The sequence below is a fragment of the Cariama cristata genome, unplaced genomic scaffold (genome assembly GCF_000690535.1).
Source record: "Cariama cristata isolate BGI_N322 unplaced genomic scaffold, ASM69053v1 scaffold17047, whole genome shotgun sequence".
Taxonomy (NCBI): Eukaryota; Metazoa; Chordata; class Aves; order Cariamiformes; family Cariamidae; genus Cariama; species Cariama cristata.
Genome location: NW_009628907.1, coordinates 136,764 through 162,500, shown reverse-complemented (window position 1 = coordinate 162,500; position 25,737 = coordinate 136,764). Strand labels below are relative to the sequence as shown.

At 41.2% G+C, this 25,737-nt stretch overlaps 1 protein-coding gene across 1 annotated transcript in view; it reads right to left on the bottom strand.

Annotated features, from left to right (window-relative positions):
- MACROD2 (MACRO domain containing 2) overlaps positions 1-25,737 on the bottom strand; it is a gene marked incomplete at its 5' end in the record, with an annotated part of 83,763 nt that overhangs the window by 22,235 nt on the left and 35,791 nt on the right. Inside the window, 4 exons of the mRNA XM_009704984.1 lie at positions 13,231-13,329; positions 13,938-14,012; positions 14,632-14,709; positions 24,191-24,259. Coding sequence (XP_009703286.1) covers positions 13,231-13,329; positions 13,938-14,012; positions 14,632-14,709; positions 24,191-24,259 — 321 coding nt within the window. The remainder of the gene's footprint in view (positions 1-13,230; positions 13,330-13,937; positions 14,013-14,631; positions 14,710-24,190; positions 24,260-25,737) is intronic.

The following is a 25,737-nucleotide window of genomic DNA, read 5'->3' as shown; positions in this document are numbered from 1 at the left end:
GTTTGGGGGGGGTTTAAATCTCATTTGCAGTCATACAGCTAAAGCTCGGAGATTAATAATAGAAGTGCGTACGTGACAATGCAGAAACAAATGCTGTTCAATGTCAAATACAAAGCAAGATGCAAATTTATTTTTCTATTAATTAACCAAGCTTTCATCTCAGCTGCTCTGATCTGTAAATAAAGCTCACAAGCTAGTTTCAAACAAGTCTGGGAATTAAGTAAACAAACAAAAAAAAACCCTAAACCAAAATACCCCAACCCAACAGTCTCCTAGCACTAGTTAGCTAATTGTGTTTGGTGTTCTTCATTCAGGGGGACCTAAACAGATTAAAACAGGTTAAAAACAACAGTACTCAGGCGCTGGCCTCAGAGTGACAGCCCTCCGCTGACTTCCACCAGCCATCAGATGCTGCCAAACACTGCCAAGAACCAAGGGGGCATCCCTGAATATTCTGAGAGGTAAGGATGGGAAAGGAAAGATGGACAGAAGGATGGATGGGAGGACAGAGAGACAGACAGAAGGAAGGGAGAGAAGAAAGAACAAACAACTAGTCCCCAGCACTAAATAACATCACATTCTCCCGCAGCTATGCCTAGCCTCTAAGGATTTGCTTTCCAAGCTCTTTATTGAAATTGTTCAGGTCCTTAACTGATCTCCTGGGGAATGAATTGGGGGGGCTGAAAAGCCTTAAGCTAATTAAGCATGGCTGAGACATGCTTGATGAGATGGGAAAAACACAAAGCTTTTGAAAGGGTGAAAAATCTCCGACCATCTGGTAGTGGCATTGCAGGGAGAAGAAAGAGGAAGGACAAAGGGGCAGCTCTCCACAGCGAGGAGGTACAGGACTCCTTTAATTATCGGGTCACTGAGACCATTACTGCTCCAAATGCCTGTGAAGGCCCGCGAAACAAGCTTAGGAGGCTCAGCGGAAACAACAGCTCTTAGCAAGACAAGCATCTGCAAGAAAGCAAATCGGAGCAGCTTTCCCCAAGATACATCCGCTAATTAGAAATGATAGGTAATAGATTGAGGTAGCAAGGTTCTCGGATCAGAACAAGACTTTTTCTGGTGACCTCTCTACCTGTCTCCTCCGACCGCCGTTCTCCAAGGCTCTGCAGATGGTGCTCTCTCTCAATTAGTACCACCCCACCAGCCAGAAGGAAGCTTCTGTTGTACTTGGCAATACAGGTGAACAGCCTGCATTTAGGTTTCAAAATGAATGCCCCAGGTGTTTCATCAATATGGCAAGCAGCTGATGCACTCCAGCCTCTTCAGGCCTGGTTAAGGCTCATCTGTGTTTTCCCATCTCTAAGACCAGCTAAAGAAAATCACAGCATTCACAGGCCAAATTTTGCACACCGGAGCAAAATCTGAGCTATCTTTGCTCTAAATGGCTTTGTCAGCCATGAGCTGTAAAAGTGCCAGTAAGATCCAAATGAAGAGCCCTCCCCTGCCTTCTCCTCTCAAATGAGCTTGATACGGCTACGGCTGACTACAGGTGCAGGCTAGCAAAGAGCAAGCTGGTTTCGACATCAGAAGCTGTGACCAAACCCCTGCCAAAAAGCAGCGCTACGCTAACTCTCGCTTCGGGATGCGAATACGGGCAGCTGATTTCCTTCCCTCCCACATGCAGATTCTTCTCCAATTATTTCAGCTGTGTGCTGTGATCCAGTCAGATTCGCAAGCTCCGCAAGAGCAGGCTATACCCATCCTTGGATGGGAGACCTCATTAAAAGAAGGAAGAAAAGGAGCAGTATCAGCAATCTAACACATTGCACTGTGCTGCTGTCTCCAGGATCAGATATAAAACCCAGGCCTTGACTACCTGTGGTCGTTAAATGTCCCATAGCAGTTGTGATAAGAACAAATAGCATTAACTGTATTCTTCGGCCAAACCTTGACCTGAATTTCTCTCCCCAGGCTCCCCTTGAAGGTTCATTTGGAAAGAGTTCCTGTGTCTTAAACTATCACACTTTCAAGTCAGTACTGTTAAATATTGGCTGCATTTAATGCCAGAGGGAACAGTTTCATAAGCAGATTCTGTGATCTCTGTATATATCAGTTTCTAAGATAACTTGGGTTCCTTTAGATAGGTACCAGTTATATATGTATTTCTTATCATCTGCTTTTCATGCTCACACACTTCAAGAGCCAGCTGGATCCGCAAGCAGAGCTGCATCCAGAAAATCTATTCCCCTCTACGGTCTACGTAATGCTGGAAGCAGGGAATATTAGAAATACTGTTTAAGAACTTTTTTCCTTTTTCTTTCTTTTCTAAGCAAACTTGCCCATGTTGCAGGGCCAGGAGACTCAAAATCAAGCTAAAAAAGCATCCGAACTTTTGGACACTTACCTGAAAAGCAGCTGTGTTCCAGCTGGCCCTTGATGCTGCGGGGTCTGCAGTACCACTGCACGGTTACTGAGTCATCTGGTGCGGACTGCGCAGTTCAAGACTCAGGTTTATATGTGCAAGCAGATTTATGATGAGACAGGCATTAAAAAACTTGACAATTGTATAAGGTGACCACAATAGCTGTAATGACTACATGCTGGACACTTACTACTTTGGAAGACAGAGACGCAAGACAAACAAAACCACAGAGGATGCCAGTATTGCCACTCCAAGACCAGTGTGGGAGCTGTTAGCTGCACTCATATAAGAGGAACTGTAAAATATCTGCCGTCTCAAGGAGGAGACCCCAGAAAATGAGTGCACAACTCTGGTCTCTTTTGGACATCCACCTCTGAAGACCAATGTGACGACCAGAGAGGAGCTCCTGATAGCCCAAGGAAGGACTGGGCGTGCTGGCAGGGACCAAACCAAAACACCGTGAAAGAGCGAGATGAGATGCCAAGAGGCAGAGCCAGGACCGAACCGAGACGTGATCGCAGCAGTCATGCAAAACCGGGAGCCATGAGCATCCAAACCCAAGTGAGAGAGAGGGACCGTGCCAGTGCCACCATTGGCCTCGTACCCTGCTGATCAGAGTATGCTGGAAATAAATCTGAATTCCAGTCCCTCTCCATGCTGGAAGGGGTCAACCCCCGACCCTCACATCCTAGACATCCCCGCAAAGCAGCTGTGAGGGAAAGCCCCTTCCATCCCTTCCATGTACATTGGGACACCATCGACAAAAATGCGTGACCTGCAGAGCTCTTTCAACACTCAGAAAAGAGCAAAAGAAAAGGCAATGTAGCTGCTCTACACTCGAAACAGCAAGTCCTGCTCAGTTTTCTGTCCTCTCCAGCCCAGCTGGTCCTGGGCCGATGGAGGTGCCACGCTGAGGTACCAGCACCCCAGAGAGGGGGAGATGCTAAGACACAGCCCTGCCAACTACCTCCCTGCTCAGTCTGCAAGCTTTTCTGCTAATCTTTTCTGTTGCCTGGACAGCTGGAAGAATCAACCAATTTAATTTCCTTGAATCGAGCTGCTGGAGTTGGGTACTGATTTTTCAGCACAGTGACATCTTATTTTGAAGCACCTGAGGTATCTCCATTTGCGCTCATTTGACACTTTTGTGCTATGTTTCAGGCTGACAGATCACACAAACACATCCAGTGAATGCGTTTTAACTGATGAAACACCTTGTAACCATGATAACATTTGGCCACAAATTGGGAATCTCAATTTTTTCCAGTCACTGAGACAGTGACTTTGCCACCCTGGCCCCCTAACTATATGCCATTGTTAGCTGTAACCAGGGGGCAATGGAGAAAAGATTATTGACTTTTTCTTCTCAGAATCCAGAACACAGTTTAACTGATTTTCTATCCAGGTAAGAATGGTATAGCCTGTAAGTGACTGCTTATTGCTTCCACAGAGAAAATGCTGAACGTGTAAACATGCTGTCTTTCAAGGGCTGTCAAGTAATGTAGGTATTGAGTGTTTTTTGACAGGATGCTGTAAATGGAATAAAGGTGTTTTTGGCCTCTGCGGTAGCTATGATTACTGGCAGAGCTATGCCCTTCACACTAGTGACTGGGGAACAAACAAACAAACCAAAAAGGCTGCACATCCGCAAAGGGAAATAATGAGACAAGGCTTACGTATCCCAGCATTTCAGGGTAAAGACCCCGCACCAGTGAAACAATAACGAAGGGCATTTTGTGGTTGAAATTTGCTGGCTGCAGAAAGCTATGGATTTTAAAACCCAGGATAGAAGCCACAAGTAAATTCTGAACCTGGGAGAAAAATCCTTAATAACTGTTTGAGCAACGAACAGTGTTAATCAGGTATGGAACAATTACATTATGAGCAACCCAGTATGTATACGGGTAAGTAAAAGACGTCATTCCACACTCTTCCTATTTCTCTTGGATCGCTCAAACAAAACCAAGTGTTTTTGCAATTGCCCATAGACTGTCTACTACATAGCTGCAACTCAAAGTGCACTGTCCAGAGCACCTGCTTTGCTGGACTGGTTTAATTGCAGCTACAAAGACATTCACAGCACGCAGGAGGGCTCCAGGAAAGGACCTCCGGAGCTCATGCAAGACCTCAAAAAGGAGATGCTGAACTTTCTGTTAAATAACAGGAAGCCCCAAAGAGCTGCACTCCTGCACCAATGTGCTGAGATACCACTACTGCATGATTAAGATACAGGTGCAGTCACAGAGATGTAGGAGGCAAGATTAAATGCTAGCTTTCTCCCTGGTAGATCATTCCCAGTGACCAGAGACAGGGTCAGCTTGGGCCAGGTATACTGGTGGTGACCTCGCATGCTCATCTGGAGGCGAAAAGGGATGAAAGTCAACCAAGTGGAGGAAAACTGTTCCAGATGGCAAGATCTGCTCAAGAGAACACTCACCTGTCAACTGCATTAGGAAAAGGTGAGGGGACAGAAAACCTGCTGCCGAAAAATTATGGGTAAACGGCAGAAAAAAGGAAGAGATCTGAGGAAAGCCTAATGCTTCAAAGATCTGAAAGAGATTGGGTGGGATTCTTTCTGCTCAGGGTCTGCAGCAGTCAGAAGCGGATTTAATCTCAGTCGGGGTCATGCCCTATCAAGGCAACCTCCACTTTACAAGCTGTAGACACATTTTCCCCTTCACTGTGTAATAATCCCTCCTTGTACAGCACCAGATTTCCTCTCCAAGCGCCAGGAGCAAGGGCACCTATGAAGCCATGGTGTCCCTCCCCGGCGGAGTCAACATCGTGGGAATGCACAGAAGAGAAAACAGAACAGACCTGACTCAAAAAAAGTGCCTCCTGACCCACCTGATAGTACGTAGAGTGAGTAAATGCCACCCTCCTCATATCAGAACAAGGTTAACTACTCTTCCACACCATCAGGCACAACTACAGCAATAAAACTACTGACAGCGAAGCAACAACGTTGTTGCCCGCTTCCCCAAAAGAACAAGCGAGGGAATCCTTTGATCCTAGGACATACGCTGCTTTCTTTGAATTTGTTCCTGTTCTGTACTTGAAATAAAAGACAGTTCTCTCAAATCATCCCCTCCGCACTCCCACCACTTGTGTTTTTTTCCACACTTAGTTATGACCGCACTCCACTCACTCTATTTCATGAAAATCACTGGCTAAGTGTGGTTTCTCTCTCTGCTGCCCTAAGTGTGTGGCCGTTTGCGTTTACGAAATAGCTATAAAATAGTGCAACAACCCAGGCAGCGCGGTACATCCATACATAATGTAAGCAAGGGGGAGCACAGAATTTCCAGTTCCCAGAGCCAGCTCAGTTGGATCCATGCGTATTCCATCATAAACAAACTTTATTAAAAGAGGGAGGATTCCAAAATTAATCAGCGCATAACAAAATGAAGCCTCCTTTTTTTTGTAGCAGACAGGGCACAAGAACATAAAATTTGTCCATGAGGGATCAAATTCTTTCCTCGTGTAGCCCCCTGCACTCCACTGCTCTGCTGGACCTATTCTAATTTAAGAACGAAGTTCTTACTGTCGCAAACAGGAGTTAAGCCCACTGTTCAGACGCCTCTGTAGCTGTACAGTGTATTTAAAAATGGTGCCATTTCTCTGGAGGTGCTGAAGCTAATTTCCAGATACACTGTTAACTATGATGCCATCTGTAACAGCGCAGTCCTTGGCCGGTGAGCCCTACTTTTCAATGTGTTACAGGAAAAAGTTTCTAAGATGTCAGCGTCTCTCCCATATTCCTTTCACTTGCTCCTTGGGTGCTATTTGAGATGATTTGAAAGAGATATGCGTTTCATTTGCATAAAGCACCGCTGCCTCTCTGGAGATTTGAGCTAAAACCAAAGCCTGGTAGACTTGGACACCACCACATGAAATATGGATTCCATTATCTTTCCAGTTTTCATATGCTAAAAGGGCATTATCAGTATGTTAAAGCTCTTTAAGCCTTGTAGCTCACAAGTACAAAACATGTAACAGCATGTAATACTATTATAAACATATGAGGACTTAGAGTGACTTCATAGCATCTGCTTTTCACTGGGATTTCATGACTTTATATTTTTTGGCAGTCCTACCATGGAAAATAAAAGATGAAAATGGCACTTCAAAATATTCCATTAAAAATATCCAGTTTCTCCTCCAGCTTCTCAGAGGATTTATTTATTTTTTTTATTTCTTTTTAATTTTTGGATATGGAAAAGAGTTCTAAAAAATATTTCACTTGATTTAATGCTGAGTGTGTTTCAATGCAGTACTGTAACATGAGTTAATTAAACTAAACAAAGACCGCATTGTCAACACTTTCAGCAAGAATGAAGAGATGATATTTTTTAAATGAAATAAAAATTGCCAATTCATAATAGTATTTCTATTCTGCTTACTGAAAAGAAAATGAAGAAAGCAATCAAACACACACAATAAACCTTAAACACTATCATTGTTAAAGTATTCCTTTTCCTTGTTTCTCTTTTTCTTTCCTTTTGGCTTTTTGTCTTGTACCCTACCATCAAGCCTGATAACATAAAGTGACTGTGACAACAGGCAAAATGTTTAAGCTGAAAAATCCCTTATGTTTTCTACTTTTTATTAGAAAAGCACACAGAAAAAGTGTATCATTTATCATTGAAAGAGATGAAAAATAATTAAAACTTAAAATTGATCTTGCACCACCTATTCTTTACATACATTCAGGCCAGAATCTGATATACGGACAGTAATGAAAAGAAAGAGATTCTTTCTGTGGCGGGAAAAAAATATGACTTTTTTCCCCCCAGGAGACTGAAATCAATATCTGGAGCAGCCTACTGACAGTGTAATAACCACCCATCCTGCCAGTACACAGTGCCACGCAGCACGGCCCAGGCAGCATCCTCAGGGAAGGTCTGCAGGGGGTCTGCAGCCCATTTGCCCCCTCTCAGAGCCGGGGAGGAACATCATTTTGGGCAGTGCGTGCTGCCCGACACGGTATGACTTCTGCACTGGCTCGTGCTTAGAAAATGAGCGAACCTCATCATCTCCATGGTCCTGCTGGTGCACATCACTGATGACAGCCCGCAAGGGGACGTGGATCAGCAAAGCTGGTCCACAGAAGCGATGCTCCCTCCTAATAATCTTGCTGATCCTTTGCCATCAGTGAAGTAATTGCTGATAGCACCTAACTTTTGCTAATATAAGAGTCTGGCGACCTCTGAGTCCAGAATGGACAAGCCACCACAAATAAAATCACACACACCGGGACCAAAAGACTCACTCCTTTTCCACAAGCTGTGACATCCAAGCAGAGCACAGAACGTGCTCGCACAGAGCCACTCACAGACAGCTCAGCCTCACCTGGCTTCAGCTTTTACCAGAGCTACTCCAATTCCAGACCTATACAGGACATTTTAAGTGCATTTATGGAATTCAACATACCATTGCAAACTTGGAAAAAAATGCCGCCTCCTCTTCCAAAAGTAATCTTTTGTGAGGCTAAAAGGTTTCTTTTCCCTGCCTACAGTTATGGCTTTTGCTACTTCCACAAGGCACAGAAGTTACCTGGATATAGTTTTCTGCTACAGCTATGATGCTTTTCAGAAGAGCAAAGTGTTTTGCACTGGGAGATATAGACCAAACAACCCTTGGACCACCACAGATTGACCACAGCAGGCTGGCAAGCAGAACCTGGTCACAAAAGCTCCTCATCTGTCTGATACTGCAAGTGCAAAGTTCACTTGAGTTTCGTGCCGTTCTTGAGGAAATAAGGGCATGTAAAGTGAGGTTTCCTAAAACCTAAAATTATCCCCTGGACAGAGGCACTTTTTTGGCTTTCCAGTGATAATCTCATTACTGCATACCTCCAACTACTTCCAGCTACTTGCTTTGCGACAGTCCACCTCTCTGCATAGCTTAGAGCTTTAGACACGCGAGTTTAAATACCCATCTGCAATTTTCTGGTTCCACAGCACGTCCAGCATTTCTGCAAAAGCTCCAAAGATGCACTTTTTTTTTTCTTTGCCAAATATCAATACCTGTCAGAAGCAGATTTTAAAGATATATTTCATGTTTAGGGCCAGACTATTCTGTAACAGCCCCCAAAATGTCATCTGATCCATTCAGTATGGGTTGTTATTAAAGACCGAACACACTATCTGATTTGGGATATTTATTCCCTTCTTCTTTGGGCATCTGAATAAAAGAAGTTGGAGCATTAATACCAGATCTTCAGAAGCCACAACACTCCAAAACATCGTTGTATTCTTTTCTTTCCAAACAAAAAGAAAACATCTTTTTAAAGATATATAGGGAAGATTTTTTGACACCCACCCCCCCCCCCCCCCCAATGTCTCATCCATATCCACTTGAAGCTGAAAAGAAGTTTGGTTAAGAAATAAAAGGTAGTTACAATTGTCATGACTCAATAATAAAGATGTCAGATTTGTCCAAAAAGATCTTTCTCAAGAAGTATTTAATTTCTCTGTAGCCACAATGTCATATCAAACAAAGTCATTATTTTGACATTATTTACGACTGTACCAATGCATGTAAAATCCTATAAATGCCTGAGACTGAAACTATAAAAAACTGAGAGCTCTTTTCCTCCAGGTTTTGCAATATTTAATTCTCTCCAAGATTATGCCATAAAATTATCTTTCTTGCTAAAGTACAGATGGGTAAATGACCTGAAAATCCAGCTGCTTAAGTGAAGAATGGACGAAATTATGGATACGGAGTGACATAGCTACTCATGTAACAAAGACCGTTGAGCAAAACTGGGCTTAGCTAGAACAGAAATTAGGCAGAGTTCAAATTTACAGTGAACAGACACTGACGAGAAGACCGGCAAAGCAAATCACGTATACTGCAAATGATTTAAACCGTGGAACCTCCCCGAGTCCGTTCCCAAGCCTGCCTTACCATTGCATGGTTCATACAGAAAAAAAGATGGTTAACAGAGTTCCCTAAACACGGCATTCAAACAGGCTAAGATGCAACTGCACAGAAACACTGATTGTAAGGGCTGCGTCCTGCTCTTAACCTAAATCCCTGGACACTTTAATATCCTTTTTATAAGTACTAACTAAGGCTTTTTGCTCCTTGATCGTGCTTCAGCAACAACCCACTTCTGCATTTCTGGACTTGTCCAACTGAAAATAAATGAGTCCTTTGCCCAGGGAGGATGCTACCCAACCACTCTAAATTTGTTTCTTGGGTGGAGAAACATCCAAGGTCAAGCTCGAATCGTGTTCCAAACAGCACAATAAGACAAAATATTTTAGCCTGATTACAGAAGAGAGTCAACAGAGAAATAATGGCTACTTCCGTTCATATTCCAGTGCTCCAACAGAAATCCTATCCTCCAAAGAGTTAAGCAACTTCCAGAGATGATCAGTGAGAAAAATCATATCTAATGTCTTGACAAAGGGAGATAGAAAGAGGTGGGAAATAAGAAGATAGAGGGGAGAGCAGGCTCAAAGGAGGAAATGGCTACACATTCACCCAAATAAACATGAATTTTATTTCCACGTGCTGCAAATTGTGTTGTGGAAAAACTGTGCTGATTAAAACTACAACTAAATGTTGAATACATGGTCATTACAACATGACAGGACTATTTCCAAGCGTACATATAAAGGGACTGCCGAACGGGCTATTAAAAGCATGTACACTTACCTAGTCAGCAAATAGGTCAGTGATCACCACTTACTCTGCTTTTTAATAAAGGGATTTGAGAATATTCCCTAATCTTATAAGACACACAGATTTTCATTATTCTTTTGTGAACTAGAATGAGTGCATTATAGTAGCTGGAAAAAAATTAAAAAGGCATCTTAGTTTAGTTTGTCTTTTCTCTTCAGTTGCTCCCTAGTAATATATAACTTTAAGTTACAGTAGGAAAAAAGGGAATGAATTGGCACATGCTATATTTTATTACTGATTTTGGAAAAAGCAACAGCAAGTTTTTATGAAACACACACAGTACCTTACATTGTTAAATTCTTCAGGGTAATCTGGCTGGTTTCTTACTGCTGGCAATGGGAAACAGCAGTGAGACTGCCAAGACTTTGATTCTTCATTCCTCTGGGCTCCCTGCGCCCCAGAACCTCAAAAGCGCCAGGATCTGTGACTCCTTGGTAATACGCACTACAGTGTGACCCTGGAGCTGTGAAGCCAAGTGAGCTATACAGAAAGGACCCTGCAAGCCCTAAAGTCCCCCAAAACACATAGATAGCTAGCAGTAAAACTTGCACAATTAGATCAGAAACTTACCCACAGTTTGTCAGAAGTTTGCGAAAACTGAGGCACACCTCAAACCCAGCAAGAAACAGTCATTTTCCTATGGAAAACCAGATCACTGAAAAAATTCCTAGCATGCTTCAAAGCCACAATCAGTAACTAAGCAGAAATCTAGCTTTAGGTTGGAAAAAGGACTTTGATCTTTCTTGGTCATTGAGTGGCTTCCACAGCCCCAGTGCTGGGGACAGCACAGGTCACAGATGACTCCCATTAATCTAATGGCTTCCAGTGAGAGAAAGAGAGAGGAGAGAGGCAGCTATGTGTCACCCTTTGCTCCAGGATGAGCTTGGTAACACAAAAAAAGTATCAGATGTGGAACAGAAAGACCAGGTAGTTTGCGGGTTAGTAGTTGCTACGTTTGGCTATGCATATAGATCTAGTACAGGTCAAAAGCACTTAAGATCCACGTATTTCTAGTTAATGGGACTATCAGTCCCATGTTAGCTTTTTTTCTCACGTGTTCCTAGACAAAAATATGCCATTTCATGTACTGTGGATGCTGCTGGAAAACTATTTAACTTAATTAGTTTATGGCACTTGGGTTACATAAAATAATGTACATATTAAATCTCTGTTTTATGCCAGGTAATCTCTTTCCATTAAGAAGAGTCTCTCTTTGAGGGATATATCTTATTTTATCAGCCTGAATTTCAGCTGATTTTCTTTTTTTACCTCTCTTTGTCCAGATCTACTTTGCTTCATGGCAAACTTTCAAAACTCAAGTGGCAGAGTATGTGCCCACCAGAACTGGAAGCATTTAGCATGACGAGTGCTCAGGATGCTCTACACGTTCTCATACCCATAAGAATGAAACAAAGCAAGGGAAAGCCTTAATTCCCTTCCCTTCTCAAAACCCTGAAAAAGTACCCATTTATTTTCCCTGACCCAAAGACAGCATGTTCAGAAGAAGCCAAACAGAGTATCCATGCAGTTACCTAAGTGCTGTTATCCTGCATGGAGACTCATCACATCATCTCCTCTTACCATGGAACTGACCGAAGGCTCTCTTCAATCAATGAGAGTCCTTCTATGAACTTCAACGAGCTTTGGGTCAGACAAATCCCGCACAGGAGTAATACCTGAGCCTCCAGGTAGGAACATGTTCCAAAATGTTTGGAAAGAACCTTTTACTTACTTAGTACCTGAACTTTTTAAATCAGGGGCAGGAAAAGGAAAAGTGCCAAGAACAACCCTTTTCTGACATTACCTTCTTTTCCTTAATGTTGCATATTTTAATAGTAGGTAGAACAGATGGTGAAATATAATCTCTCCACTGAGAACTAAATGACACTCACTAGCTGTAGGGGACACTAAAGTATTAAAGAGAAGGAAATGTACAAATAATGAAAGTACATTTTGTCCAACTCACTTTTGATGAGGCATAAAATAAAATGTAAATAATTTCTATTAGGAGGAAATTAACATAACAACATTGGTATTTGCAATCAGAGTAAGCTTGTATTATATAATCTGGATTTGCAACTGAGGTAGCGCAACATCATTTCCCTGGATTTGAAGTTAAGGATTATATCAATTCTATTTTCACCTTCAGTAATAAAGCACAAAACTGATACCCTTAACATGACTGATAATAAAGAGATGAGATTAGTCTCAACTTGGACAGGCAATTAAAAAAAAAAAAAAGGAGAGGCTATGTTTTTTAGCTGTATATGAACAAAGAGGTTCTGTTAACCTGGGTTTGCAGTGAAGAAAATTGTCAATATTGCCACAGGGGTTTGGAATTAAGCTGGTGTCAATGTGGTTGGGAAAAGGAGTTCATAATTAGGACAACACAGTTAGTATTGACCTGAATTTTCATTAAAAATCATGTCTGTGTTTTAATTTGGAACTGTAAAATTCATCCCTATGCTTTACAAATGACCACATAATTATTAACTTGCAGTTACTTTACAATTAGATAATTATTTACAAAATACGTTATTTTTTATATAACCATGTGCCTGTTACAAATGGTGAGCTGAACGTAGGGTTCCCAGAAGTGTCCGACACTTAAAATTCAACTTCTGTATTTCTTTGCAAAAGAATTCCTATGGATTTAAATACTTTACTCCCAGAAAAAATTACTGCTTCAGCAAGGCTCTGTGTTCCTGCTCCAAACATTGGTTCCTTTATTAGAATTACTAGTTTAGTTAAATTACCGGTTAAATCTCTGTTAATGACCTCACAAATAATTATCATACCCATTTATTGTAAATACTCTCGATGCTTCTACAGAACATGATCAAAAGGGTACTTAAATGGACATAAATTGGTTGTTTAATCAGCCTCATGTGCTTTAATGCAGAAAACCAACAACGGGAAGAATATTTATTTTAAAGTCACTTTAGAACCTGAGTGTGCACTTTTTTGCACTTATGTTCCTATGTAAATCCAAGTCCAAGATATCAAAACAACACTCAAGGATAGGCAAAAAAGGATTTTTCTTAGGAAAAAAACCCAAAACACTTTTATGTGCTCCTTCCACGTTTCTTCACAATAGAAAAGGAAAACATGAGCCCAGCAGCATTCTCTGTCTCAATCTATTTTATAAGTAGCCTCACCTCCTCCTCCTTCTTTTTTTCCTTCTTCTTCTTTTTCTTCTGCACCATGAATCAAAGGTATCTCAACTTCTGTTGTGTCTTCTTGGTTCAACAACGGCTCTGAATGAATTTGATAAAAAGGAGATGAACAGTAAGGCTCTTCAGAATGGACATAAAAGGATTAACTTACACTAGAGAGCTTACAATTAAAAACACTGGCATAGAAAAAGGATCCTTTTCCCCAAGAGTACAGACACAAAAGCTGTCTCGGGGAAATCCAAGGAGCAAGGCCTTGATCCTCCAAGATGCTGAGGGTTCTGGGATTTAGCACAAAACCCCCACATACCTAGCTCCAAGCATGGTCCTTCACCAGGGCTCGTCGCGAGCCCAGACGCATGTACTGAAGTGTTTTGCTGGACTAGGGACAGAGCAGTCAATGCTCCAAACATACAAGGCTGAAGTGCTCGTCATCAGGAATAAGAAATGCAAAGTTCATTTCTTTCTCTAACAGTTGCAGTCATTAAAAAGTCAGCTTTTATGACTGAGAATCCATAGATACTCCCCTGCTTGGGGATGAATTCAGGGTTATCATAAGAAGATCCACCTCCAGAGATTTAGCGTAGTAGGTATGGAGAAAGAAAGGGAACTTGAACACTACTAATACCCAAGCAACAACTAGCGTTTTTGCCTGTTAATCTTTCTCTTCGATTTCAAGGCACATGCAGTACCTTCTATTTCCATGCAGGAGCTTTGGGAGTCAGCCTCAGTTTTCATCTCCTCCTCTGTAGGAACATCCTGTTGTCCTGTTAACATGACAAATTGAAAGCAACATCAGCATGATGGCTCTGTGCAGGCAACAGTAAGTTCACCAAAACAGGACATGAACCTAACAGGTAGCACACTACTTTTCAGCCTAGTACTGCTTTTTTCCTATTAAATGATCAACGTTGGACTTATTTTATATACAAAAATATCACTTAACAAACTCTAAGCGTTAAGTATGTGAAACGGCTGGTCAAAACTGACCCTGCGTCACTTTTTTTTTCTTCTTTTGTAGCTCAGCCTTGCACACTGTTTCTCATAGGAGCTGTTGCAAAGCACTCGCACTTGACAGCTTAGCAGAAGGAACAGAATCACCCCACAGGCTTTTAGAACAACAACAACAAAAGGAGGACAATAATATCAATGCTATGCACCCGGGATCAATATGATTAAACCCACATATTTGGAGACGTGTCTTTTCCAGCAACATCAGAGATTACCACATCACAGCTGGTTGGCACACAACCTCTACTAGCCGACAGCATTTTCTTAAGGTGGCAGAGGTCAGGCTGAAACCCACTGGATGCTGAAACTGGAAGAACTAAGGTTCCCAACTGGTTCATTATCTCTATCTTAAAGAATTTTGACACAAAACTTTACCTTCGGCTTGATCTTGTTCACACCCCATAGGATGCACTGGGTCACTCTCCCGTGCGCCTTCGGAGTCTTTCAGGGAGTCTGAGGAAACAGCAAACAAACAAACAAACCAACCAACCCTGCAGCGGTTTTCATGCTGGAAAAGTCTGGTAGTTACTTCAGACACAGGTAGCCCTCAGGTGCTAGCTTCATATTTGGCATTCTGATATGCTGACAGATTTTCTGTCTGTTTAATCACAGTCTTATACACTACAAAAGTATACTCGTGGGTTTCGATTATTCAGATTAATTTCAGAACCTGTACACTTACTGAGCAGTTTTTTTTGCCTGCAGTATAAACCTTAACAAGGAGCTGGCAAGAAAGGATGCTTAAGAATAATCAGCAGCGCTACCAAGAATTTTATTTCTAATGAAAAGAGTGGCACAAAGCTATGAGAAACAGCACAAAGCACCTACTTGATAAATAAAGTGATTTCTCATTTATTTAGAACAACGCTTTTCCTGGTTGGATTTCCACAAGCTTGACAGACATTAATTCCTATAAATCCCAGTGCAAATCCTAGCCTCATTTCACTTGATGACAGAACTCCCAAGGTCATTATCGTGCCCAAGACTGCTTTTCCTTTTGGGGCAGACCATCAAAATGAACTGCCCAAAGCCATACTCCAAAACAGTGGCACAACGAGGTTTAAATTGGATGACATAGGTCCAATTGCTACGCTATCTGCGGTCTTCATAAACACAGGGCATTATTTTGTTGTGTTGAATGACATTTTCTGACAACAGCCACTCCTTAGTTTTTGCGTGGGGATGGAGAAATGCCTCAATCCATCGCAGTCAGGAAATCTCAGCAACACAGCCACCATTTTAGCTCTGCTCATCGGCATAACACGTAGCTTTCAGTGGATAAAGAGCTCTCGGAGCCTCATTAAAAACCACCGCTGATCTAACTGGACATTTCTGCAAACTACAGGGGTAAGTACACTTGAGGTCATAACAACAGTAACAGATAATCAGTATTGGTGTTCAGACTGAAACACTTTCTAAAATGCTGCTAGATAGAAATATTAAGTAACAGTGCCAAAAGATTTACGGTGCATGGTAACAAATTACGCTATGACAGTCCTGTTACGGCTCTGCTTCTGGAAGGTCCCTTTCTACAATATAGCAGAGCAAATCCTACAATATACCAAAGGATGCCCCTGTAAAACTCTGCTCCTGAAACTTGCCAAGAATAATCTCTGATGGAGAAGTGAGGAAGCTGAGTTGTTAACATATGATCCAAATTTAATAATCTGTAGAAAAGGTATGCACTGAAAGTGTGTGGCTTTAATTAACTGCAAATAATCCCCCAAGGCAAATATTTAATTACCTGCACAGCTTCTTACTTCTTTCGTGGCATGACAATAAGTTTATAAATCCAAGTTTGAAAGTTGAATATCTCACTGATGTACAATTTGCTAAAATTTGCCCTTGCTGCACTTTTTTTCACCCTACTGTGGACTTAAAATGCTACTCACTGCTATCAGCTGGGCCACTGCGCTAGGATGCCACACTGTGCTATGAGTTACAAGGGATTACCCTATCAGCCCAAATCAGAGCAAAAATAAATTAGAATTCCATCAAGTTTAATCAAAAAGCGAGTTGAAGGACCTCTTGGTATAAATGGGAATGCCACTAAAAATCTGTAGGGAATTTTTCAAGCAAGCTTTAAACCCATCGAGGAAAATTCTGGCTTTGCTGAAGTTTTTGGCAAAGCTTTCAGGATATCAAATAAGCCGAGATTTGTACCACCTGTAGCCCCATGCCCTAAATTAATATAATCGTCTTCTGTATGATTTAGTTGCATGTTTGTAGAAGGAACTGTACTGACAAAGCTGGAATGAGAAGTCCTCTGTCTTAAGTACCGTGCAGTCAGGCCCTGAACACAGCCCTTCAAACACCCAAAAGTGACGACAAAGTGTGACATTACCTGCTACGGATGGGAGAGACACGTGTGGCTCTGTCCATTCAGACCTTTAGAGCTACCTTATCCTACACCTATTGCACAGCACTTCACGCTCCCAGACCTGTGCCTTTAATCTCAGTTCACAAGTGCCACCTTTTCTCCCAGAATGAGGAATGACTCCAATTTCATGCAAAAATCAATCCCCAGCATCAGAGGAACAATTACGCGCTTCGGTCAATAATAATGAATAGAGTTTAAGGAGCCTCGCGCTTGGCTGATATATGTGGTCCATCATGCTGCTGTTTGTCACGGAGCATCACATACCTTATGGCAAACTACAGTCATCGCACGGTGTGGGGACCTGCCACTACTCCCACCCTTTGGCACAGCTGGCAGCCAGACCCCGCAGCTGCGCTGGGCACCACAGCGAGAGACCACCCATGCTCTTTGGCACATCTTCACACATTCCCATAGCTGGCTCCACACAGTTTATTCTTACGGGATTGTAATTTTGTGTTAAACTTTCATTTTTATCCTACACAGTTTTCTAATTGTTCCAGGGTTCAAGAAAGCAATTTAATTGCAGAGAATTCCATATTATCCCAGGCATTATACAATGATAATTTTACACAAGTTATTTTTTGTAAAACGTGTTTCTGAAAAGAGCAGAGCATGGACAGGAGGTACTGCCTAGCTGTAAGAGTCTGCTGCTTTTATTTCAGCAGTAGAAATCAGTCTTTGCATTAGTATGCAGATTCTGAGTTTAAAATCTTTAAGGTCAAGACCATGTCAAAGATTTCTTCTTTTTAAATGCAAATATTAGATGAAATATTCAAACCAAAAGGTCCAAAAGGCAGATTTACTTTTAGGACTAACAAGAATAAAATAAAGCAAAGGAATAAACCCAGATTTACGAAGAAAATGTGAGCCAAGCAAGAGTAAAAATGTAAGACCAAATGCACTGGTCAATAAAAGCTGCTCCCAAACTGGATATGAGGCAGAGTGCCACCCCCATTTTTAGCTGGCAAGCAGCACTGGAAATCCCACAAATGCTGATGATATACTGCTTTCTGCATGCAAGTTCTCAGTAGAGTACTGGTACTCCTACACAGAGCTCAGCTGGTCCTCTGTGCTCACTTAGCTCTTTAGAGCCCTATGCAACCGGGCTTAAGCCAGTATCATAGTCCTAAATGATTCCAGGGTCTACAAGAGCTCTGGCCATCCCTAAAGCCTTCACTCATCTCTAATTGGCTAGGGGACTAACTCTGATTGTTTAAACGACATAAAGCAGTGTCAGTCTTCTCCTAACAGAGCTACTTATCTATTAAGTCATACCAGAGAATCTAAGTTAGGATATTATTTCGCAGTACAGTAGGCTTAGTTTTTTGATAGCACATGCTGGGCACTATTTATCTTGGATAACCACAGGTTGGGACTGTAAGGGTTAACATTCCTCCAGGCAGGACTGAAAATAATCAGTGTTTCCGATACTACACTGGAGCACCGTTCCTAATGTCATCATTGATCACACATGAATGAAGCAAACATGACATTTAATGACAGAAATGAACCAAAGATAGGCCACTTTTATCTACTGCACATCAAGCACTGAAGTGCTCATTGAGGTCTGAGCATCCGTTAGTTCCTTCAAACCTGCTTTTACCTGGTGGCTGCAGTGAGAGTGCCCACGCCAGAGCGCCTGGCTCTGCACCCCTCCGTTGTACTGAAACAGCCGTCCCGTGGGGCTGCACGGCTGAATGCACCTCGGGATTAGCCCCGACCTTTAACAACTCGTAAAGAAAATATCTGGACTTTAAGTAAGCCGATCAGAATACTCCCCAAGTATATTCACTCTTCCAATATATCAACTGTATGTTGAATTCAGCCCCCAGAAAACCGTGTAGCTTTCAATAAACTATCAATCCTACCCTTCCTGCCAATAATCAGACACTATTTTGTCTAAATACTGCATAAACCGCTATGCTTTTCCATGCCATTCATTCTTTTTTTTGACTGTATAAAGCAACACTGCTTAAACAAAATTTTGCAAATGCTAAGGAAGAGGAGAAATGGTAAGATCTGCATGTTAAGTGGTTTTAATGATCTTTCAAAATTCACTTCCCTAGCTACTCTCTGTATGGCTTATTTACCGAGTCGTTTCTAATGTGCAACACACCTGGGTCCTGCACACAGCATAGATAAATCACCACGTTTTAGGGAGCTGTAAGAAGATTAAAGAGGGAAAAAGCTGGTCATTATGAAAGAAACAGGTTCAGTGCATTTTATTTTTTAAGCATGATACTGTGAAAAATGACTGGAATATTTCCAGAGTGAAAGAAATCAAGCAGGCGTCTAAAATTACAGGTAATGGTGTGCATGGAGGCTGCCACATGATTAGGGTATTCTTTTGCCTCATAAACCGAGGAAAATGTGTTAAAATGAAGTACTATAAAATGGTGATTTATGAGAAGTTAGGGAGATATTCTTGAGCTTTGACTTTAAAATGTTATTTTTATATCCACCAAGATTTCATTTTAATCTATCTTTACGACAGATTAGATTTATTGGAGCCCAAGTTTATATGGCTTGGTAAAACAGACCTTTTTAGGTGCAACAACCTGTAGAGAGATTTTTGCAAGTGTTCGGGTAATAGCCCAGGCAGTTCATCTCCGCAGGTGGGGTCCACCAAGTAATGCTCCCACTCGCTCGTGCTTCGAGCTGACAGAAGGGCATCTCCTCTAACTTCACCTTCTGTCCGCAAGAGAAATCTCAGGCGCCGCTGGTATGATAATTGTGGGCATCCTGCTCCTGCCATAAGGGGCAGGGTCTGTTGTACAGGGCTCTGGGAAAGGAAAAAGCTGAGAAAAACCTGGACATCTCGGTTAGACCCTTCCCAAGAGAAGATGCTGCACAGCTGAAGGTAAGGAGCGGGAGAGATGGAAGGAGTAAACACTCATGTTGGACTGACGGGAGCGCAGCTGGATAGCTCCAGGTCAGCTAATATTTAAAAATAAGTAGGATCTAAATAAACCAGCTAAGTAGATTAGTGTTAGCTGTTGCGGCTGCCTGTACTGGCGAAGGGTAGAGTAGAAATACCTCTTGAGTAGTTAATGGGCTGGACCCCGTCTGGATGGGCAATGCTACGGACAGGTCAGATTAAAAGGAAAAGTGAACTCGCATTTTGTACAGCTCGAAGTGATCATTATGGAGGGCGTTAGGAGAATGGGTGCTTGGTTGGATGGTGATGGTTACGTACCTGGTTTAAAAAAGACCCAAACCACACCATTTAGCTTGTGTTAACCAATTTGCTTTCACAGAAATCCTTCTAACCAAGGGAGAGAAAAATGTTATCGCTGTAGCTGGCAGGCAGAGCCACAGCTACAGTTGGGGGTGTTGAAACTCTTCCATTAAAAAGGCTCTTTTTCAGTTACCTATAATTGAAATTTTTCAGGCTGAAATTTTCCAGGTCTAATCATAGCCCAAGGGTGAAGTAAAAACATTTCATTGGTAGCTGCTGAGTGCTCAGCACTTCTGAAAATCAGGTTATTCATTTAGATGTCTTAATATATACTTAAGACCCAATTTTAAACACCTCTTTTTGAACATATTGGCCTTTCAGTCAATGTTTTTCACCCACTTATCAATGTCTAATTTACGTCAATTTGCACAGCTCCCCTGTACTTGAAATGCTCTTTCTCTCAGTTTATCCCTTCTCCATCATTTATGTCTTTAGGACATCAAGATTTTTCTGTGGTGAGAACTACAGCTGGCCAAACAGGAATCTTATATCCATTACGTTTAACAGGCAGGATACTTACAGGCTTCTGGGTTGCACAAAGTGGGTTTTTAGGGCTAACCCCTAGCCAAGGCATACACCTAATTCTGTTTCTGACAACGTAAGCCCTCCAGCTGACTGAATCTGACTCCATTTCAGAGAATGTAGAAAAATAGTGACTTGCTTTAAATGGCACTCCCAGAGGAGCACAGACTTTGGTGAACACCTGGAAATAATTAATCGCTACTTTATTTTTAAAATTAATTAGCATATGATTTAATTTAGTTGACCTTCAAATGAAAATTCGGTTCTTATTAAGTGCTAATGAATTAAAATCAGCGTATTGTGCCCAGAAACTTTGCCATGATTGCATAATGAGGAGTTCATTCTTCACCTGTACTAAATCCAGTGCCTTTTTTCATTTTTATACCAGAAAGCCCTATCATTAAATCAGGTTAAATAGTAATTGGTAGGATAGGTAACCGAGATGAAGACGCAGAACACTCACTCTCATACACCCACGCACACATGCGCACACACACATACTCTTTTTTTAAAAAAAAAAAAAATTAAAAAAAATCACAGGTTCAAACCAAACCACAGCTACATACAATGTGGTCCACTTAAAATGAGTTTGCAGTCCCAGCACAAGCTTGTATGGACAGGCATAGTAGGCTGAGTGCAGTCTGTCTGATACGTGTTTTATCTGCTGCATAAACATTAATGACTTTAATCACTTTGTTCTGCCCTTACACTTCATAAAGAGAAGCATCTCTAACTTGAAATGCACTGTGTATAAAGGATCGACTTCCATATGCACAGTAATGAAGCGCTACGAAGGTGCTGCCTAGAGATGTCAGCTCTCCCCCCAAGAGCTAGTAGTTATGCATGCAAGTTTTCAAGGGTAAAATTGCAACATTTCTTTGCGGTGTTTCCAGACAGTGGAAATAGAAACTTGGCACAGACTGGAATAAGAGGATACCTCCACAACATAACAGCAAACATCTTGATACTCTTGGAATATGACTGTTGGTTGGTTGGTTTGTTTTTTTTCCCCTGAGGCCAGACAGAGCACTCAAAAAATTCACTCTGCTCAAAGGCCACATGCAAACCAGGTCCACGTCGATCTTTTTTTTTGTGGACAGTGTCTCTTCTATTGTGAATAACAGAAGAGCTATACTTTCACATTAATATGAGATTTGTAATCTCACAGTAGGTTTTCATTTTAATCAGAGCCCCTCAAAACAGGATTCCTGCACCGTTACACGTGCTTACCATGAAACACCCCCTGTCATGTTCCCATCCTTCCCCTTTTCCTTTAAAAAAACTGATGAAAGATGACTCAGGTAAGACAAAAATACTAGAACTTCATGATAGGAGAGATGCAGTGCTCTGTTTTGAGTATCACCACATTTTAGAGCAATAAATAACTATTTCAATGTGTTTGCTATATTCTCGTCCCAGAAATATAAGAAAAAAATAAGCAGAAAAACTACTAGTCATCTCTAATTGGAGTCAAAATACTTGTTTTGGTGCACTTGCCAGAATGGGCATTTGAAAGACTGCGATATAGTAGGCTTGGAAACATATTCTGAGTGGTTTAAACTATGCATTTTGGGAATATGTAGCCTAGACTTATTTGCCACAAATCTCCTTTCACAGTAATTAAGTGGAAGGACTGGAAAAAACACAATGTCTTTAAATGCTTTACATCCACTTCAGTTAGTTGAAGATAAACTACAGAAATTAGTATGTTTTAGAATCTGGCAGGCTTTAGCTGTGTTAACTCAGTGGGCAAACAATTTGAAGGTTGAAATTTATTTTGGGAGCAGCAGGTGTGTTTTCAGAAACGCCAGGATTTTGTAAAAGTGCCATTTCCCAAGTGGTAGCAATTTTTTTGTAACACTAGTTTTAAAATTAAAACAACTCCAAATCAAAAATCTACTAATGGACATAACGATTAAAACCATGGCCTGGTGGATGCGGCAGCCTCATTGTTCAAAATTCTTGGTTACATTTAAAAAACTAGCAAATCCCAAAACATGTTCTTTTTCCACCATTCCTTTTTTTTCTGCTTGTACAATTTTACAAACAAAACACCTGGAAGAGAGTCTGTCTTGCTCCTTTTTCCCTACCAGATCCTGTCCGTCTTACTTTTGAGGAGAGGTAGGACATCGAAGAGAAGCTGTCCTCTTGATTTCACAGGGCACTATCTCTTCTGTCAACCTCTCAAGCGAAGAGAGGAATACACTATACTCTTAGCATATTACAGGAAAAGTGAGACCTATAGCACCAAGATGGCTACTTTCCTGAGAAGAGACAACTAATACAGTGGAATACAGTGGGTCAAAAACCTGGAGTGGTTACACATTGAGATGGTCACCGAAAGCATATCAGAAAACACTGGCTTCATAGTCAGAGAAAAGCACTCAAAGCAATACCAAAATGTTGGGATCTTCAGTAAGACTGCAGACAGCAAAAAAAACCCAACCCCAAACCCAAAGCCTCACCGTGACCCTTGCATTACAAAACATAAAAACCACATCTGATGGAGGATCTTACAGATACAGGATACATAAACAGGCCAAATATCAGCAAAAAAAGAGCAATGACAGGCAGTCACCAACTGTGCTGGGGCTGAATCTATCACTACTCCTGCCTTCCACTAGCCTTGCCAGGACTTTAATCTGTGAAGATATCAAAAGCAAAACCCAGTGCTCCAGCAAGGGTTTGTGGTTTTTTTTTTCCCCTTCAGGACAAATCAATCAGTTAAGAGAGCACTTAAATCAATCTGCACAAGGCTTTGAACTCATAATCAGGTAAGTATGTGGGCTCTCTAGCATGTGTCTTTGGAACAAAAGGGCAAGATCTCACACCCCGTCACACTTATCTAGAGAAATGAGAAGAGAGTGGAGCAGCAACGCTGAATGAAACATTAAATCTTTTAAAATAAATAACTTAATGGATGTTAATAATTATGTTATCTCAGTAAAACGCATTAAAATTTTCTATTAGTCTTTCTTGAAGGCTGTACTGATGGACTGTATTTATTATAGATAGCATAACTCCTGTTTTAAGTTACCAGTAGCGAACATTTTATAAATCATCCAGGCTTTTTCCTGGCGTACCCCCACAAAAATGCCAAAAAATGTAGACCGGCACAAGCAATTCATAGCGTGATATCGTAAGTGTATCAAAAACCAGTACGTCTGTGCACTGGTTCCTATCTGTAAACCAACAACTCCACAAGAAAAATCTCAGCTTGAAACATTTAAATTAGATCATCTCTCTCTCTTGTTTCCTAAACTCCCTGTCATCTGGCCCCGTGACACTTTTAAATATTTATCACAAACTAAATGATCTGAGTGCCCAGCACAGTCTGCACAAGATAAACAGTACTTTCTCCCTCTCAATTATGACTTCATCTCCTCCTGTCTCCTCTTGATGTGTTTATAGCTATTGTGTTTTTCTTTTCCCCCATCAGGAGAGCACTGAATATGGAGCTAATATTGCCAAGATAGATGTGCACGCTTAGCTTTGTGCCTGTGAGTTGCCCCAGCGAGCCCAAGCTTTGGGCTTATTTCGGATATGTCACGTATGATATTTTAGTATTACCTCTATAACAAGGGGACTTAGTAATTCACGGCATCTCTCCTACCAGCACAACAGCTGGTGCCAAGTACTTCATTACAAAGACTTTTGTAAATGAAAATCCAAGCATTTACCTATTTCTGTATTGTTTAACTGTGATTTTGGCAATTTCCAGACAAAGGAAAATAAGGCTTTACAAAATGTCCTTTTGGGACTGGATATTTTGAAACACAATTTACAATCTGTACCTTTATCCTCACTCAGCTCTGTTTCTTCTGATGATGATAGGCTGGCTACAGCTGAAGGTTTTGTCTCATCTATAAAAACCAAGGAAATGAAAGAGAAGTTATTCATTAGATAGCTAACTGATGAACCACTTCACTGAAAAAAATTGTTACGCCTTATTGAGGCAAGATACTAGGCCTGAATTTGATTTACGGGGCCTCCATCCATTCAGATTGCATTCACCGGCCATTACCGGTCTGATTGCCTTCCCTAAGCCGGGGGTAAACTTACATTGCAACACCGCCAGATCAAGTCTATATTTCAATTTCTCATAATACAGAGAGAAGAACAGCTATCAGTTTCACAGGTAGGCTGGTGTTGCTGTTTGCCTTGAGATTCTTTCTTTCATTTAATCCATCTATTTTGAGAAAAAACAATTAAGCCATTCTTAACTTTAATCATGTCCACGAATCCCATTGGAATCAAAATGATTACATGCAAACGCTTTCCTGAAAATAGAAGCTGTCATGAATCGAGCCTGAAGTTTAGCAAGTCCCTGAAAATCTGCAGCTTGGAGTTTTTTAATGGTAGAGCATGCAGGTAAAGCTATTGCAGTTAAAAGATAAAGCTAGTACCTGAATTTAATAGAATTTTTAAACTTTCACTATTGCTTTTTCTTGGCAATTTTTGTAGTTCTAAAACCTTTATAAGCCTTTGTTTTCATTCCTAGCCTTTCATTTCTTTCAAAAGACTTGCCTCTGATGATTCTGACAAAATTTTTTTCCTAATACAGTCATCGAGTATTTTTAACTAGCTTGAAACAAAAGCTCTGAACCACCTGTCATTTTGTTTTTCCACGTGTTAACTGTGAAGTTCAATGATGATAGACTAGAGGCCAGGCTTTAAAAAAACCCACACAGTAATAGTTGAACAATTTCAGGCCAGTCTTTGTACACTATAACTGGCTTTTTCACTACTGTATAGTAAGAATATACAAATCTTTATGTAACGGACTGGGTAAGAATACAGTGCCTATTTTTGCTTCTACATTTTCTTTCACAATATTGAAGTATACGATTTGTGATTTGTCACACTCAGATGAAGGTTATGCTTTTTGGTTTAGAAAATACAAATAAGAACTTTAACATTTGGTGGGATTGCTCCTTACAGTCATCATTCATAGCGGTTTTAGGCATACAACTGTGTATCTCAGAAAACCAGGTCATTTCCTACTGCCAAGAAGGGGCACGCAAGCAGCAATCTAAAAGTTCCTGACGATGTTTTGTCTGCACAATGAGTAGAGTGGAAAGCAGCAGCAACTCATTAGCTGAATGTAACTAACTCGAAGTAATTGTACACCTCTCTGTTCTTTTTGCTATGTCAACCAGCAGGGATAAATGTTAAGCCAAATAATTTTTTCCTGTAACACTGTGTGCCTGTGGCCGAGGAGGTGATTCATGGACTATGCGTAGGCACAACGCTATCTTTAGGCATGCATCTAAAGTGCGTTCCTAAAGTATGACATTTTCTGGATCTGGGACCTAAAATGTCTGGATCTTTTCTTTGACGC